The 14,670-nt window shown below is 32.6% G+C and overlaps 1 protein-coding gene across 13 annotated transcripts in view; it reads left to right on the top strand.

Moving 5' to 3' along the window:
- Positions 1-14,670, top strand: part of LOC115875977 (arginine-glutamic acid dipeptide repeats protein) — a 71,506-nt gene that overhangs the window by 21,448 nt on the left and 35,388 nt on the right. For 7 of the 13 annotated variants that reach the window (XM_030891609.1, XM_030891607.1, XM_030891615.1 and 4 more), the window contains exons 1-3: positions 3,847-3,906; positions 10,428-10,513; positions 13,343-13,499. In XM_030891609.1, coding sequence (XP_030747469.1) covers positions 3,847-3,906; positions 10,428-10,513; positions 13,343-13,499 — 303 coding nt within the window. Of the gene's footprint in view, positions 1-3,794; positions 3,907-10,091; positions 10,136-10,427; positions 10,514-13,342; positions 13,500-14,670 lie in introns of those variants that run through there. The other 6 variants (XM_030891608.1, XM_030891602.1, XM_030891606.1 and 3 more) reach the window with 5 other exon arrangements.

Genomic DNA, 14,670 nt, shown 5'->3' with positions numbered 1-14,670 from the left:
ACATGTGGTTTAACTGTTTTAAAGGGTAATAACTTTTCGTCCGTACCTGTATAAAACTACTGAGTGAAAAAATATACATTTCAGTCACTTTTTACGTAAAAAATGCCTCTTGGTAAAAATCGCTACGAGCCACAGTTCTCAAGATATTTAGAACGGAAATAGTCAATACGTCATTATTGACAAAAAATAAACACATTGAGTAGATAGTTTCACTGAAAGTTTTTCTGCGAAAAAATGATGATAAAACAGTTTCTGTTGAACTTTTGGCACAAAAACATTTCAAGTTTATGATTTCAGTCTAACAACTATTTAGTCAACACGTTTAATTTATGTCAGTGATGACAGATATTGATAATTTCGATTCCAAATATCTCGAAAACCATCGTAGCGATTTTTCCAAGAGACCTTTTTTAGATAAAAAAACGTCGTAAATATATATTATTTTACGCAGTAGTTCTATGCGGGTACGGACGAAAAGTTATTACTCTTCAAACCAGTTAAAAAATATGTAAGGGGCGCCCTCTACAAGTAGGAGTCATATTGACATCAAAATCAAATTTCTCCTGTCAAAAAACTCTCCCAGACACCAATTTTCATCCAAATATTGACACGTTACTTCATAAATTATGATTATTGGAAAAATCGAAATATCGAAATAAAAATGAAAATTCTACACCCTCTATCTCCGAAACTAAGCATTTTAGGACATACGTTTATATAAACTGTTTTACTTATTTTTATCTACAGAATATGCTGCCGAAGTTTCCAGAATACACTTCGGACCACCCTGTATAATATATTTTGTATAAGTTTGCATTTGACGTTTTCATTTTTTTTAGTATTTTTTTGGTAAATGTTATGTAGATATTAATGTTACATAATCGTAACTTTTTACGAATTTTGTGTAACCATATTATTTTTAATAGAAAACGTCAGAAATTGGGATGCATGAGAACTAAGTTTGAGTCTCTACATATAAGCGATACCAATTAAACTCTTAGTTACGTCATCGAGGGCGCGATTTTTAAATTCATTGTTGCCAACCATGGACGTATTCGGCGCTGAGCTGAACAACTGGAATTTAAATTTCCCGCTGGCAATTCAGGTGGAGCTTTCTTGTAAAAAATGTCAAATTGCCACTTTATTTATTTTCTGACATTGTCATTCGTTTTAACACTTTAGTTTTGTATTACGAGTTTTTGGTTTAACTGAATTGTGTTGTGATTCTTAAAGCTTAAAAATGTTTACTAGCAGACCTTGCAGTCGGACATGGTTCTTTTTAGAACCTCTTTTAGTGCGAAGTGTACAAGATAGCTTAATAGCAGTTGCAAAAAGGTATTCGCAACCTTATTGGAATGATTGAACGGGAAAGCGGTAGTAATGGCCTTTTATCTCCCTTAAGTGCTGTTAAGGAGGTGAGATTTGTTGATGTAAATAATAATCTGTGTGTTGGTATTATTTTGGGTGTATTCACCCTCTCTGAGTACTCACCAACCTTATTAGAAACATGTGAAAATTCAGAGACATTTCATATATTATTTGTTAAATCAACAATTGGCAGTTCCAATTTCAACTTTCGAACTACGTCCGGTAGACAGGTTTCACTTTATACGTAATCGTAATAGCCGTTAAAAGGTTTTTAAATTTATTTATTGGAAAACAAAATTTATAACATTAATTTTATTTATTTATGTCTATCAAATAATAGCTAATTAAATTGTTTAAATAGAATATAATATTTAAACCGCAAAACTTTGTGCGTAAACAAGTAAACGACTTTAATAATTATTGGCAATTTATCAAGAATGAAATAAATGTTTTTATTATGTTTGGTTGTGCATTAAAGCATTTTATAAAGCTTGTGATAAAGCAATAAAATATCAATTTCAAAGTAGTGATTAAGATAACAAATAACTTATTTTTGTATGAATATTCATGTGCGTTTTAGATTTAGAAGAATTTTATTTTCTCATTAAGAAAAACAACTTTTGCTCATTTTTCTTTGTCGTTATTGTATAAAATTAATGTCCTATATTATTTTATGTTAGCAGACCCAGCCACGGCGTTGCGTTGGTGTAACTAAGATCAGTGATGGGCAAGTACCCGGTATACTGAAATTTGGGTAAATACCCAAGTTTTTGAATCCGATAAATACCCAAAGGGTCAATAAATGGTATATTAAATTTGGGTAAATACCATTATACCCGGTATATACGCAATCATACTCACGTTTTTAATTTAAGGTATTCTAACAATTATTTTTAAAAACAATTTGTTCTTAAATTAAAATTATTGAATTACTAATATCGCTATTAAAAAATAGGGGTTGATGGTAGAAGGGTGAAAATTTTGGGTTGTATCTATTTTTAATGGGGCAAATTTTTTAACGAATATAAAATGAAAAAGGTACAATATTGAGATGCGCAAATTCGCTATGTTAAAATATGACCCATTGGGCATGTCATGACGTTGATATCTCAAAATCGCCAAAAATCGAGATACGCCTTTTCGTCATAAAGCCGACGAATATAAAATGCTAATGTTCATCTGTGTCGTCTCTACTGAAGTAACGACTTGCTCTAGAAAGTTGCTTTTTTTACTAAAAGATAGCTAAATTGGCTCTTCAAAAAACTGTCGTCGCCGGATTTTTTGTTTTTTGATTTAATTAATAAAAAGTATTTTTTTTCCTGATGTTGTGGCGGATGCGCCAGGCTTCAATTAGTATACATATAAAATTTCATCAAAATCCGTCGATGGAATAAATATATAACTGTAACACGAGAATTTTATACATGGTGTCCCAATATTCCGTGGACATAGAACTATGTACTACGTATTTTTGAAATCAAATTAAGTTCATTAGACACAATTTACCTCTATATAAAACTTATTTTAACTTAAATAAACACATTTTTTCAGATATTTTAAGAACCGTTATTCCTATTTGAATGAAATTTTGAGTGTATATGTTTTGTTAAGTGCTTTAACATTTGACTTTCACAAAAATCAAGAAAAAATACGGGAAGGGTGAAAACTATCTCCACCCTTACATAAATTTTAGTGCAAATATTTTTCAATTCCACCGATCACAGATTTTCTTTTTGTAAAATGGTCCCTCTAGTATTTACTACATTTTTTGTCTCTTGTAAAAAAACTATCCCATAGTTTTTGAGAATTTTTTTTACCCATCCCGTACGTTTGGTTTTTGAAAGTCAAATGTTTAGCAAAAAGGTTCTTAAAATATTTGAAAAAATGTGTTAGGTTATTTTTTGAAAGTTTGATGCCCTCTAGCGGACGAAGGAAGCACTTTTGTGCAGAGAATAATTGTGTCCAATGAACTTATTTTAATTCCAGAAATACGTAGTTGTTTTATGTCCACGGAATATTGGGACACCCTGTATATTAAATATATCTCCTTGCAGTAAGTCTCAGTAATTAATAGATTTTGCATTGAACATTAATATTTTTGGAGAATAAATTGTTACTACTCTTTATATTTTTACGATAAACGACATGAATTACTTAGTAACTTAATCCATTAATCTGGCATTGTCAATCTCACTCATATTTTAAACTTTATTTCTTTAAAACTTCAATAAAACAGTCTGAATATCGCTTATTTACAATCAAATAGATATTTATACCGTTAAATATATCAATCAGCATCATAAAACTAATAAACGGAATTATATTTTTGATGTTGGCCAGTACCCCAAGATTTCCACATCAACCGCAATAACGCAGATTTTTATATTTATCTTTCCCAATAATTTCACTAGTTATTTTTGTTTCAGGGATATGTAATCGCCCATGGTCTTTCAATTAATCGTTTAGGTGAATCCAGTTATGGCACAAACTCAAGGCGAGATTAGGGTGGGTCCAGGAAACCAGGTAAAAGATGTTTATGTACGTTGATCCAAAATAAACACACGGTAACACTAAAGAATTTGATTTATAGAGGAAATATTTATTGCGTTCTTGTAACTTTGAAACCTTCAAATGTAGCTTACAGAAAAGTGTATTTCATTCTTAGTTATTTTTTTGTAATTTTATAATCACTTTTCAAGTATTATGTACCGGGTGGACATCTAAGGATGGACGTCGGCTGTATCTCAGATCAGGGTTGCCACAAGAAAATTTTTGATTGTGCAGAACTTGACCATAAAAATGAGTAGTATTGTGTACCCATCCATAACCAATAACTGTAAACTATCCAATAAGACATACTAGAGGTGTGTAGTTCGTGAACGAACTAGTTCCAATGAACTATTCCGACCCCGGAATGAAAGGAACTAGTTCCCGGTTTCTCAAAGAACTAGTTCCTCAGGACCTATTCCGGGATCGAGACTGCGACCGATATAGAATAATATGCGATGGCGACGGATCGGCTAGCGCGGGTAGCCCGATGGTAGGCAGGAGTGGGGAGTGCCAGCCGTACGTTATCGGATCCGGACCTAGAGGAACTCAACTAAATAAAAGACTAGTTTACGTACGAACGGATCGGGCCAGCGCGATCGATGCTAGGCAGGAGTGGGGAGTGCCAGCCGTACGCCGTATGTTATCCGGTCCTAAAGGAACTAGAGGAACTAAATAAAAGACTAGTTTACGTATGGATCAGCCAGCGCGATTGATGCTAGGCAGGCGTGGGGAGTGCCAGCCGTATGTTATCGTATCCGGACATAGAGGAACTATTAAAAGACTAGTTCACGGTAATCTATTCAGTCGGCAGATCCGAGATATAATACAAGGCGACGACGATGGATTCGACCTTGTCTATTGCCACAGCCGGCGCGGCGTAATTACCACAGAAATTTGTCGTGGATACTGTTTTTGATTTTTAGTTTGTTTTTTAAATATTTTATGGGAATGTTTCACTTTAGGTCTCTAAAATTAAGAGAAAGAAAAGAAGAAATATCTTATAAAACGAAGTAGATATAAGTATTCTGAACTTTTAGACAAAAACAAAAAGCTTGAAGTGAGGAAAGATAAATTTGCAATAAAACTTACCTATATGTTTTTAACATACACAATTACACGTTTCGTTATATCTCCGTACATTATAAAAATTATACAGATCATACTGTGAATAGTTCTGACTGACAACGAAACGCATTAGCAAACAAGGGGGATGTCAATGTTAGTGGAGAACTATTGTGAACTAAAGACCTAGTTCAAGGAACTATTCCTCTGGAGGAACTAGAACTAAGGAACTAGAATTACCACCTCTAAAACATACGTTCGTCAAATTTTAAAGCATGATTACGAGTCTCACTTCCACTCGTTTGTATACGTCAGTATATTCATTTCCCATTTCATTTCCTCTCATGCCAGCAAGAATTGCAGTGACGTCAAAATTGATGCCGCGAAACTAACGATTTTATCGACAAATTAGGCCGGTTAATTCTGTTTAAAAACTGTAAACTATTCAGGACTCACAGTTCAGGACTGTTTAATCGGCCAAATTTGTCCATAGAAACTGCAGTCCTTGCTGACATGGAAGTGAAATAGGAATTGAGGCCGCAAAATTTTCACGTATGCAAACGAGCGAAAGTGAGACTGTGAACCAGAGTGACGTAATTGAGCAGTGAAATTTGGCCAAAGTACGTATTATGTATTATTTAAGGGATAGCAATCCTGTTTCTTTACCCTTTTTGGCTCTTGTCTGTTGGTCCTTGACCATTTGACTCATACCCAGTTCATACTCTGACATGTTACTGGGCACCTGAACACTGATGACGGAAAATAGTATTTGTCAATTCAAAATTTAAAGTACACTTGCGGCCTCTTTCGATATACTAACTTAGATAACTTAAAAGCAAAAAAATCAGCTTTTGTCAGCTGATTTACTGTTCTGATATTATTTTTATACGAAATATGTAAATTCTCAAAATGTACTGTAACTTAGGCGATTGTGGTGTAGCTGTGCAATCATTGAGCAAATATGTAGCAAAGTACACAATTGTGTAGCTTGTGGCAACCCTGTCTCGGATACTGCTTATCGTATAACTTTGGGAAAAAAATTCTAATAAGTATTTCGACCAAGGGTAATCCCTGGAAATTATTTTCACCTGGACCTGTGATGGCCAATCAGAAAACAGGATTTTTTCTAGAAAATATGCACGTGAAGAGGTATAAGCAATAAATATTGCTATTGTAATCAATGAAAAATTTGTAATATTTTTGGTTTAGCGAATTTTGCTCTATCTCATAGAATAAAGTGGTGGGGAAAGGTTAAACTTTCTTTTATTAAAATAAGGATAATTTTGGATTGGGTTAACGGAGATAAAACTAGGGTTCTTTTAAAAGTGGTTTTCTTCCCCAATTATCCGCATTATAAACTTTGTCTACATAGATTTTGCCATGGTAGATAGAGCAAAATACGCTATACCAAACAAATTTAACAAATTTTCCATTTAATACAATAGCAGTGTTTAAAGTACTTCTTGACTTGCATATTTTCTAGAAAAAATCCGTTTTCTGATTGACCATAACAGATGCTCCCTCCAGCGGACATTTTTCGAACTTGAAATTAATTTTAAATGATTTCTCTTGGTCGATTTACTAATTAAATCTTTTTCCCTAAAGTTATAGGATAAGTAGTTTCTCAGATATAGCAGGCGTCCATTGTTAGTTGGCCACCCGGTACATATGTACATATATGTGTATAGGGTAATATATTATTTTATTTACAACTCTCAACGAAAAATGTATGACATATATAGTGTCATGCATTTTAATTCAAAGGGATTGATTGTGCGATCGATTGTCAATTGTCAAAAAAACTGTTCTTGCATGGGACAGCCATCTTAGCAACGCAACGCTACTGTTCATTCCCTACATTTTTCCTCACTCCTTTTCATTCGCGAATACCAAATAACATCAGCAAAATCAGGGATAAGAACTAAAGGTAGGGAATGTTCTCCATTGTACCTTCTATTCTATTACCATCAAGAATAAGTATTGAGGTATTTATTTTAATTGGCCGAAGAACAGACTTAACTCGTCTATAGAGCAGTTGTAGATAAAATAGTGTAATAACATTCTTAACATCACTTACCTACCCAAACCGAGCATGCGTACTGTAATATATCATACTCGTAACATATTATACAGGGCGTCCCAGAAATAAGTGCAAGAATTTTAACTGGTAGTATAGCTCGACCCTAGAAGCACACCCATGAGTTTTTTTTGCGAATAAAAAATGTTGAAAATTTTATATTTTTCTTGACATTTTCCGGAAAATATTGAAAAACTTTTGAGTGCCACTTGTTCAGTTTCCGGAAATTTATTTATAGTGCTTCGAGCGAATGCAATGTTGCCACCTCCTACTTTAATCACATTCTGTATGTTTATAAGTTCACATTTTTAAATTTCTACAAAAGAAATACATAAATTAGTGATTGTAGATCACTATTAATTATAGTGTATCGTCTACTATATTTTAAATACCTTTTTTACAGTTTAGTAAACTGAAATAATGAAACTAAATAATGAACAGAAGAATGAAGAATGAATTTTCAATAGTTCAGAATTAGCATCCTCTATTAGATATGTACCTAAGTAGTCAACGTTTGGTTAACATTTAAACAGGTCAGCTGATTGAATTTTTAGATTATCCACAATTCATTTGAGATTTTACTGAAAATAACAGACCTCTGATAAAACTAAAAAAAAAAATTGGCACCAGGAGGCACGTATAGCCGCCCATACTAAAATATGTTAATAAAAAGTTGGTAGGCAGTTGTTTTAGTTTCAAAGTAAAGGAATTTTTCCAATTTTTTTTTATCTCAAAAACTGCGACTTTGACTGATTTTGATGTTATTACAAATTTTGTTGCAAATAATATTCCTAATCTTAAATTGAAAACCGCGTTTCGCTAGCTACTGTAATTTTGGAGTTACGATTTTTTAAAATTTTTAACCCCTTCCCATACCCCCTTACCAACTCCCCCACCCCCACCAAAAACTAATGGCCAGATTCTCGGGTGCCACAGTATTTTTGTTCCAAATTTGGTTAAAATCGGTTTAGCGCTTTTTGAGATATCGTGTTACAGACGGACAGACAGACAGACACCATGAAAATATTTTGTATTTAGGTCATTTATGACCCAAATAACTTATTTTGAGTGAAATTAAAAAAACTTTTTTTGTCGATCTTAATAGCCTACCATACCTATTGGTATGATCATTTATTGGTATGGTCAAATTATTTTGGTTTTTATTCGCAAAAACAAGAGTGTGGTATAAAAAACAGAGGAGTTTACATTCTCAAAAAATAATCCTAAATAATTCAGATGACATATGAATGTAATTGGCCAAAAGTGGATGAACCAATACCAATAATTGCGAAGAAAATCAGATTTGAGGTGTTAAATATCAAAATTATTTTATGTACCTTTGTATGTTAAAAGGTTAATAAATACATTCTCACCAAAATACTACAAACAAATATAAATTCTTCTGTTAGTCTACTCAGTTATAGATAAGAATTGGCAAATATTGCTTTTTTGTCTTGGACAAAAGTAGATGAACCAAATATTTTTAAAAATCGTTAGTTTCATTTGTTCTGCTTTTATGAACAATTGCGATTTAAAAACATTTGAGCTCTTGTGATATATCATGCCACGTGGAATTAACTTGTCTGCAGATCTTAAGTTGCGAGTAGTGAATGCTTTTAAGGATGGTTTGAAGCAATCGGAAATCGCTAAGCAATTACGCCTTGGAAAATCAGCGGTACATTTTATTTTAAAGAGATATAATGAGAGAGGAGATGTCTCTATAAAAAGAAAACCAGGACGACCTAAAAAAAGTTGGTCCCAATGTGATAAAAGCCATAAAACGAATTTCTTCACAAGATCTATTTTTGCCGTCAACGAAGATAAAAGCAAAACTTGAAGAAATGGGCTATCCACCAGTGAGTACAAGGACGATCCGACGTAAATTAGTTGACCAGAAGTTGTTTTCCCGAAGAAACCACTGCTATCAAAAAAAAATGTGAAGGCCCGATTAGCATTTGCCAAGGAAAATCAAAACTGGACTGTGGCACAATGGAAAAAAGTTTGTTTTAGTGATGAATCAAAGTTTAATTTGGTGTCATCAGATGGAATTCAACATGTAAGAAGACCTCTACTAAGTACTAGTAAATTATAAGTTAATTTTTCAGTTTTTGTTAACATAAGATTTTTTTTTATTAAATATATGTTCTGTTCATCTACTTTTGTCCAATAGTTTTTTTCAATTTAAATTTTTTGCTACCTTATTAAAACACATTTTAAAAAAACAATGCTATTTATTTTTAAAGCACTGACACTAGACTTCAAGTAAATATAGCTCAAATTTTAGTTTTAAACATATTAGCAAAAACCCATTATTTTAACAAAGTTCATCCACTTATAGCCAATACTGTATATTGTTTGTTCCAAATATACGTGGGTATTTAAGTGTAGTGCTGTCAAGAAAAGCAATGTAATGAATTGTTGTTAAGTGTAGAGTTGCGGTTTTAGGGAAATTGACGTTGCAATATAATTACATCGATCTGCTAAAAAAATTCTAAAAAATTCTACTTCAGTCTGAAGTTTTCAAGTCGTTTTTAAATCTTTCTAGTCGATGTGGCAACACTGGACACCGAACAAACTGAGATTCTGGTAATTGCTTGGTATTTTACGCTGATTATTGATTGCTGGCGGCAGCGCTCAAAATGTTGCCATTATCTTTTTAAATTTTCAAAATTAAATAACTTGGTTATTATCAATTATTATAAAAATGGTATAGAGAAGATATGTTTCTTTTGGCGAGATCTACCACCCGTTAAAAAACTTGCACTTATTTCTTGGACACCCTGTATATTCGATATTAATTTAAATACTTCACCCTTTTGAACTCATTTAAATATTTTAATACCACACAAATGTGTTAATCATTGCTTTTTACATAATTTCTAATATAATATCCATATCCATTCGTCAGAGGAATCTGATAGGTCTAACATATAATCTATTATTTTATGATACTTTATTATCGTTATTATTTATGATTTGCAGATAAAATCTTTTATTAGTTCTACTTTTCTGTAAGTTGCCATAGAGAAATAATTTTATTTGTCAGCATGCCGCAGTATTCTACTATATTGCATGACCGTACGTATAAAGAAAATGTATATACATAGATAAAAACTAATTCAGCATGGTAGTACGTGTTTTTCTGACAGACTCATTAACACATCTATACATATTTCTGTATATTCTGTAAAAGTATACGAAAAAGATTAAATTGAATTTATATTGTAGAACTTGTAACTGTGTGTTAATTTTAGGCTAATGTTAGATATTTTAAGTGTAGTTTAATTTTACAATATATAGGTGGCAGTGGTTATACTTGAGAAAAAATGTATTTTTTTTTAATTAAATTTAAACTGTATTTTTGAATTAGGCTCGTTTACCCGAATACAGACCTGGAATTCCCTCTGAACAGTTATCTCCGGATCCAGAAGATACACATATTAGGGAAGAGCTGAGGTAAGAGTTGAGTTGGCATAATACCGGGTCTCAAAAGCTTCAGATAAAAAAAACGAGATTTATTATGTTAGTATACCGGGTGCGTCTCAAAAGTGCCTCACCCCTATAACTTTTTTATTTTATCAGATAAAAGAACGAAATTTGGTATGTTAGTATATGACATAAATTAGGATTGATTGACGTATTCAATTCTTTTCTGTCACTTTCTCTTTCACCGGAAATGACTATAACTTTTGATTTTTAAACGGCACCCTCGGTATTTTTTTACTTTATTCGATAGAAAATGACATTCTAAAAAATTCTAAAAATTCTGGTAGGCTATTAAGATCGGCAAAAAAAAATTATAATTTCACTTAAAATGAGTTATTTGGGTCATAAATCATAGATAAAAAATGACATTCTAAATAGAATGACATATCATATGTCAACTTTTGATATTTTAGCTTAAAACAAAATTGAATTTAAAATTTCAATCTAGAATGCCATGGCTATGTTAAAAATACTAATTTTTAATCAAGGAGCCTTGGAAAAATAGATTTGATCGTCTAATGTTATTCCTGTCTTGTCTAGGGCGGTTAGAAGATGATCAAATCGTATTTTTAGTCATATCCCATTTTTTTCAAATGGAACAAGGCTCATTAGCATATTATTTGGAAAAAGTATTTTTTACGAATAATTTGGTATCATACACTTGGTATTTCGAGTGAAATTGTCGTTATGAATCGCATGTTGCAATTTCAAATAAACCATATTCGAAAATATCAAAAGTTGACATATGATATGTCATTCTATTCGGAGTGTCATTTTCTATCGAATAAAACAACAAAACACCGAATACGTCAGTCAATCCTAATTTATGTCATATATTAACATACCAAATCTCGAATTTTTTAACTTTTGACATTTTAGCTTAAAACAAAATTGAATTTAAAATTCCAATCTAGAGTGCCATGGCTGTGTTAAAAACACTAATTTTTAATCAAGGAGCCTTGGAAAAATAGATTTGATAGTCTAATGTTTTTAGTGTCTTGTCCTGGCCAGTTAAAATATGCTTAAATCATGTTTTTAATCATATCTCAATTTTCTCAAATGGAACAAAGGTGGATCATATTAGTATATTTGGAAAAGGCATTTTTTACCAATAATTTGATACCACATACTTGGTATTTCGAGTCAAATTGTCGTTACGAACCGCATGTTGCAATTATTTTAAATAAATGACATATGATATGTCATTCTATTCAGAGTGTCATTTTCTATTGAATAAAGTAACAAAATACCAATGGTGCCATTTAAAAATCACAAGTTGTAGTCATTTCCGGTGAAACAGGAAGTGACCGAAAACAAGTGAATACGTCAATCAATCCCTAATTGATGTCACATACCAAATCTCGTTTTTTTATCTTAAAAAATAAAAAGGTTATAGGGGTGAGCCACTTTTGAGACGCACCCGGTATATATTTCACTTAGATCATACAGAGTGACATCTCGAATAGTAGCAATCGGAAATATTACTTCGACGAACAAAAAAATAGGAAGATAATTAATCTCTATACCTTTTTGGCGGATTCATTTCTTGAAATGAATTCTGTCAAACTGCTTTGTTTGTCCGTTAGAGGGCATCAATCAAAAACAAACTCCAACGTTAATTAATTTAAAATGTACGAAGCTGACTATCAAATATCATTTCTGATACTAACAAAGTTCCATATTTTCGCCAACTAGATTATTAGCGCTTGCTAGATTGTATGCGCCTACATATAGCTTGATGTAATTCAACTCCAACGAACAAACGAAGCACTTTTGTATAGAGGTAAATTGTGTCCAATGAACTTATTTTCATTCCAGAAATATGTAGTAAATAAATAACTCCGTATAAATAACTCTATTTCTTGCCAACATGTTTAGGAAGCAAATTATGGAAATAACGTATTAATAGTTGATTGAAAGAATTGGGAAGATTCGCAGCCTAATGGGCGAATTCGTGACAAAGCTGATTTGATTTCCCCTTACGTCTCAAGTGCTGTACGGTGGAGACACCAATCGTTCTGCGGCCAACGCATAAAACACTTATTTTTTCTAATTCGACCAGCGAAGGCATATCGAAGACGATGAGGAACTTAATTTTATTGAAATTAATCAGTTTTTCCCATCACTACTCTGTCCGCTGCGCTGTAAACGACGAAATCAGCGCGCAGCGGCGGAGAGCTAAACTAAATCTTGGACAGGCTGGCGGTAACGCCAGCTACATCTCGGACAGGTTTTGTACCACGAAATCGCCCATAAGGTTGCGCATTTTCTTATTTCTTCAATCAATGGTACTAGCTTATCTGCGCATACTAGATTTTATGCGCCTACATAGTTTGATGTAACTTTAACTCTAAAGGACAAACGAAGCTCTTTTGTATAAAGGTAAATTGTGTCCAATGAAGTTGTCATGATTCCAAAAATACATAGTACTTCTATGACTACGGAATATTGGGACACCCTGTATATAAATAACTATAAAATAGAAAAATGAAATTATCGGTCAAACCCTACAGTAAGATTAGCCATGAAGACATGACTAAAATATGACTACCCATAGACATTTAGTGTTTCTGCCTTCCGGCTTCATCAATACGGGAGGAATCAGCAACGATGAACTAGTCATCCTGAAAAAAAGAAAAGGGAAGCAACCGAGGCACGAGGCACCGTGCAATCTGATTATTAGAGTTCTATTTATTCCCCACTATACCTTTATTTAAATAACTATCTTTCTTTTTTTGCCAACATGTTTAGGAAGCAAATTATGAAAATATAAACGAATTATTCTTACATTTGTTATAGATGGGTACCTGCGATGACTTTGGATTCTGATCTCTTAATGTATTTACGTGCCGCGAGAAGTATGGCCGCTTTTGCAGGAATGTGCGACGGCGGTTGTCCCGAAGATGGTGCTAATGCTGCCTCTAGGGATGACACTACTATTAATGCCTTAGACGTGGTAAGTAGTTATGTATTGTGGCAAGGTTGGCAAAAATTATGATTTAAAAGAATATATCAATTCAGTAAGTTCTTTTTTATTTAAATCAGATTTAAACCATTTTGGGCAATTTTTACCATTTTGGGCAAACCGTTTTTAGTTAATTTAAGAAAAACTGCATCTATTTTTAAATTATAACTGAACAGCTAACAATGCAAAACCAGGTAAATGCCAACATATTTTAAGTTGTCAACCAGTTTTGTCAATGTCAAATTATATCGCCTAAAACTTAGGCTTTTCTTTAATTTGAACAAGTTTTAAATTACAAAAATGCAAATCAGGCACAATAACCATAGGCGTAAACAGCACAACAAATTGCATTCAATCATAGTTTGACAATTTAAGGTATTTGCCTGGTTTTGCATTGTTACCTGTTCAGTTTGAATTTAAAAATAAATGCAGTTTTTCTTAAATTACTTAAAAACGGTTTGTATAAAATTGTTCAAATTTGGAATGTATATTCAGCATACTCAAATCTTTAAAAAAAACTATTTACAACTTTGCTGTAAAATCAATATTGGAGCCAATATTTCAGGAGTATGGCATATATAGCATGGCATTTCTTGTTTCCTACGCCGATGCACCACCCGGTATAGGTGGTTCTCTATGGAAAATTAACAATCCGGTAGCCACTGTCAAATCTTTTAAAAAAGCTAGTACTCCTCATAATACGTTTCTTCTAAAAAAATCAAATTAATAGTATTTCAATTAGATCCTAAAACACTTGTAATGAACTATAAAGTAACTAAAATAAGAGAGTGTTTGAAAGGTTGTCTAACTTGACCATAATGTTGCATAGTTCAGTTAGGGCTCCAAAGCGTCGCCACCTGCTACCTGTCACATGTCATGACAAGATTGACAAGTGACATGACAACATATTATTTGTATTTTCCTTTGCATTTTGTTATTATTTTGTGTAGCATATTCTTTGTTTGTTTGTTTTGTGTTTGTGCGTACAGAAATTATGGAGGAAGTTATTTCTTTAGGAAGCAGAGACCTTATATTTCTCTATGATTTGAAATTTATGTTTTGTGTTATGTGTTTTGTCATCATCGTGTAATATTTTGTTCAGCCGATAATGTGATTTAAATACGATCCAGGAAAGGGTATCATGCAAAGCAAGTTCGATATG

Source organism: Sitophilus oryzae, unplaced genomic scaffold (genome assembly GCF_002938485.1).
Source record: "Sitophilus oryzae breed Bouriz unplaced genomic scaffold, Soryzae_2.0 scaffold_1396_pilon_pilon, whole genome shotgun sequence".
NCBI lineage: Eukaryota > Metazoa > Arthropoda > Insecta > Coleoptera > Curculionidae > Sitophilus > Sitophilus oryzae.
Note: the sequence above shows the minus strand (reverse complement) of the source record. Positions and strands in the feature narration are given on the sequence as shown.